At 43.6% G+C, this 3,260-nt stretch overlaps 1 protein-coding gene across 1 annotated transcript in view; it reads right to left on the minus strand.

Annotated features, from left to right (window-relative positions):
- Positions 1–351: 351 nt before the first annotated feature.
- LOC102773832 (zinc finger protein OZF-like) overlaps positions 352–3,260 on the minus strand; it is a 14,161-nt gene continuing 11,252 nt past the window's right edge. The window contains exons 2-3 of the mRNA XM_015566124.1: positions 3,111–3,234; positions 352–1,950 (exon numbers count right to left, since the gene is read on the minus strand). Of these exons, the coding sequence (XP_015421610.1) occupies positions 383–1,950; positions 3,111–3,234 (1,692 nt within the window). The 3' untranslated portion in view covers positions 352–382. The remainder of the gene's footprint in view (positions 1,951–3,110; positions 3,235–3,260) is intronic.

Below are 3,260 nucleotides of genomic sequence, written 5' to 3' on the forward strand. Positions count from 1 at the left end.
AACCCTAGGTCAGATGCATTCTCTAGTCAGACAGAAGGAAGATCCTGTCAAGAGCTTGAAGTAATCTTAATTTTCCCAAGCACAAGTGAGAACACAGAATACATTTCCCCTGAGCACACAGGGGTTGGGACTGATGCACTCTTCAGGTGAGCCAGGTGGTAGAGGTGAAATCTCTTTAGCCACAAATCAATGGGGTAGTAAATCTGGGCATGTTACCAAGTGCAATGCACCTCCTTCAAGACTCCATTGTACTGGAAATGTATGAGAAATTTAGCAGAGTGTATGTTCCATTAAAAGGGGTTAAATTCAGGAAAACAGGTCCCAAAGAGTCTCCTTCAGTGTTGTTATTGTAAGAAAATAAAATAAAACATATCCTGCACATTTAACACTTCTCTCCACTGTGAACTCTCAGATGTTTCATAAGAGTAGATTTCTGGCTAAAAGCCTTCCCACATTCAGTACACTGATACGGCTTCTCTCCAGTGTGAACTCTGAGGTGTACAACGAGGTGATCCCTTCGTCGAAAGGACATCCCACATTCTCTACACTCGTATGGCTTCTCTCCAGTGTGAACTCTCAGATGTTGCATAACGTAAGATTTTTGGCTAAAAGACTTCCCACATTGTCTGCATGCATATGGCTTTTCTCCTGTATGAACTCTGTTTTGTTCAAGGGCAGACTTATTACTGAAGGACTTCCCACAATGTCTAACCTCATATGGCCTCTCCCTAGTGTGAACTCTCTGGTGTTTAATGAGTACAGGTCTTTGTGTGAAGCACTTCCCACATTCACAACACTCATATGGCTTTTCTCCAGTGTGAACTCTCAGATGTTTAATAAGGTTAGCTTTTTGGCTACAAGACTTCCCACATTCAGTACACTCATATGGCTTCTCTCCAGTGTGAACTTTCAGATGTATAGTAAGGCTTGATTTTTGGCTAAAAGACTTCCCACATTCAGCACACTCATATGGCTTCTCTCCACTATGAACTCTCAGATGGTTAATAAGGTTAGATTTTCGGCTAAAAGACTTCGCACATTCAGTACACTCATATGGCCTCTCTCCAGTGTGAACTCTCTGGTGGTTAATGAGTGTACTGCTTTTACTGAAGGACTTCCCACATTCATTACACTCATATGGCCTCTCTCCAGTGTGAACTCTCTGGTGGCTAATGAATGTACTTCTTTCCCTGAAGAACTTCCCACATTCATTACATTCATATGGCCTCTCTCCAGTGTGAACTCTCTGGTGGTTAATGAGTGTACTTCGTTCCCTGAAGAACTTCCCACATTCTCTACACTCATACAGCTGTTCTCCAGGGTGAACTCTCTTATGTCGAATGAGGTTAAAGATTCGTTTAAACACTTTCCTACATTTGTTATATTCATAAATCACTTCTCCAGAAAATGCACCCTGACATTGAACAACTTTCAGGTTGTGGATGGCAGCGTCTTCACATTCACCCCACTGGTGATGACTTTTTCCATCAAGAAATTCCTGTGAAATCTCACTGCCACAGTGTAGCTCCTCAGTGTTGAGAGTGGCCTGGTGCTGGGGAAGCTCTGAGTTGTATTGCAAGTCTTCCCCAACCTCCCTGCTGGTTGAAGGCACCGAAGATAAGTAGAAGCTGGACCTGCTCACAAAGGAGGCCCCATTCATAGCTTCTTTCCAGGGCTCCTCTCCACATTCATTCCTCTGTTGCTGGTGAGGATTTGTGCTGAAACAGACATCTCCAACACATGCGTCACTACAGAAGGCTTTCTGCTCAATGTGTGCTGCATGTGATCCAGTCAGGTGCAAAATATGTTGTAACACAGAGAAACATTGCTTACACAGAAGGGTCTTCTGGGTGGCTGTAGCTGTCTTAGAAGCCCCAACCTGTGACTCTCCTTGTATAGATACACTTTGATCAGAACAGGCCTCCTCATCATCCATTTTATGCCAACAACCTGAAAAGTAAGAAATGGTGAGGAAATGACTGTTGATTGTGTGACAGGGGGAAGTCCCATTGCAACAGTGTGTTACACATCACATGTTGGTTCCATGCAATTGTCTGAAAATAAGAGATGTGCAGAAAGGGTTAATAAGAGGCTCTTGTGACTTTCTGGGCTAATGAAGATCACAACACAGGGAGGCCTCACCAGAAATATGACACAAGTGTTATGGCAAACCTTTTGAGCTTGGCGTGTCCGCACTTTGAAAAACCCTAACTTAACTCTGGTGCTGTGTCACATACAGAAATTTTCTGATATCTGCAACCATAGTAAAACAAAGATTTATATTTTTGATATTTATTTTATATATTTAAATGCCATTTAACAAAGAAAATCAACCAAAAAATGAGTTCGCGTGTCACCTCTGATACGCGTGTCATAGGTTCGCCATCACTGGATTAGAATATGGTTCTCCAGCTCATCCTTCAACTAACAGCATTCAGCAGGGCTTATCTGCTGGGGAGTGGGGCGAGCTGTGTAAGAGGTTGGTTCCATCTTACTCCAAGTAAAATTTAATAAAGGAGTAGCTGGTTTCAAGGACTACTTAGCACATATGTGCACCTCATAACACATGTGCAAGTCAATGTTGTAGGATATTGCAGAGGCACCAGTGCAGAGGAACAGGTGATACAGAAGTGAGCAGTCTGCACTGGGCAGGAGCAACACAGCTTGTATTCAGGGAAGAGAATATTACAAACAGTTGAATAAGGGTCTTACACAAGAGCCCATGGTTCATGTAGGTAAAGACCATAACACGGCACAGGCTGCCACGAAGAGCCCTTACCTAGAGAAAGAGGGAAGAAGTTGAAGCCACGCATGTGGACACTGTCAGCCTTGCATGAAGAATAAGTGCAAGCTGGCACACATTAAGCTCATGAAAGACTCCTAACTCCCTAACACTTTTTGAGGTAATAGGTGTTAGGGATGTTCGTGGAGTACTTTGCTCAAGGCTCCCCATCTATTTCATTCATGGAAGCCACAGCACATTTGACAGGACAGTGGGGGAAATTAGCAGAGGCAATGTTCTGGTTGTGGGAGAGAGAAAGCTAAGGCTGCGAGGAATAAAGGAAGAGAGGTCATCACCTGAGGACACTGAGAGAATGTGAAAGTCTTACCTACAGATGATACAAATGCAAACACTTCCAGCATCACATTGTAGTACAGAAGTTTCTGAGCCTCATCAAGGAGCCCCCACTCCTCCTGAGAGAAGGCAATGACTACGTCCTCAAAGTTCACATCCTGTCATAATGGGGACAGTCCATTCA

This window comes from Myotis davidii, unplaced genomic scaffold (genome assembly GCF_000327345.1).
Source record: "Myotis davidii unplaced genomic scaffold, ASM32734v1 scaffold1582, whole genome shotgun sequence".
NCBI lineage: Eukaryota > Metazoa > Chordata > Mammalia > Chiroptera > Vespertilionidae > Myotis > Myotis davidii.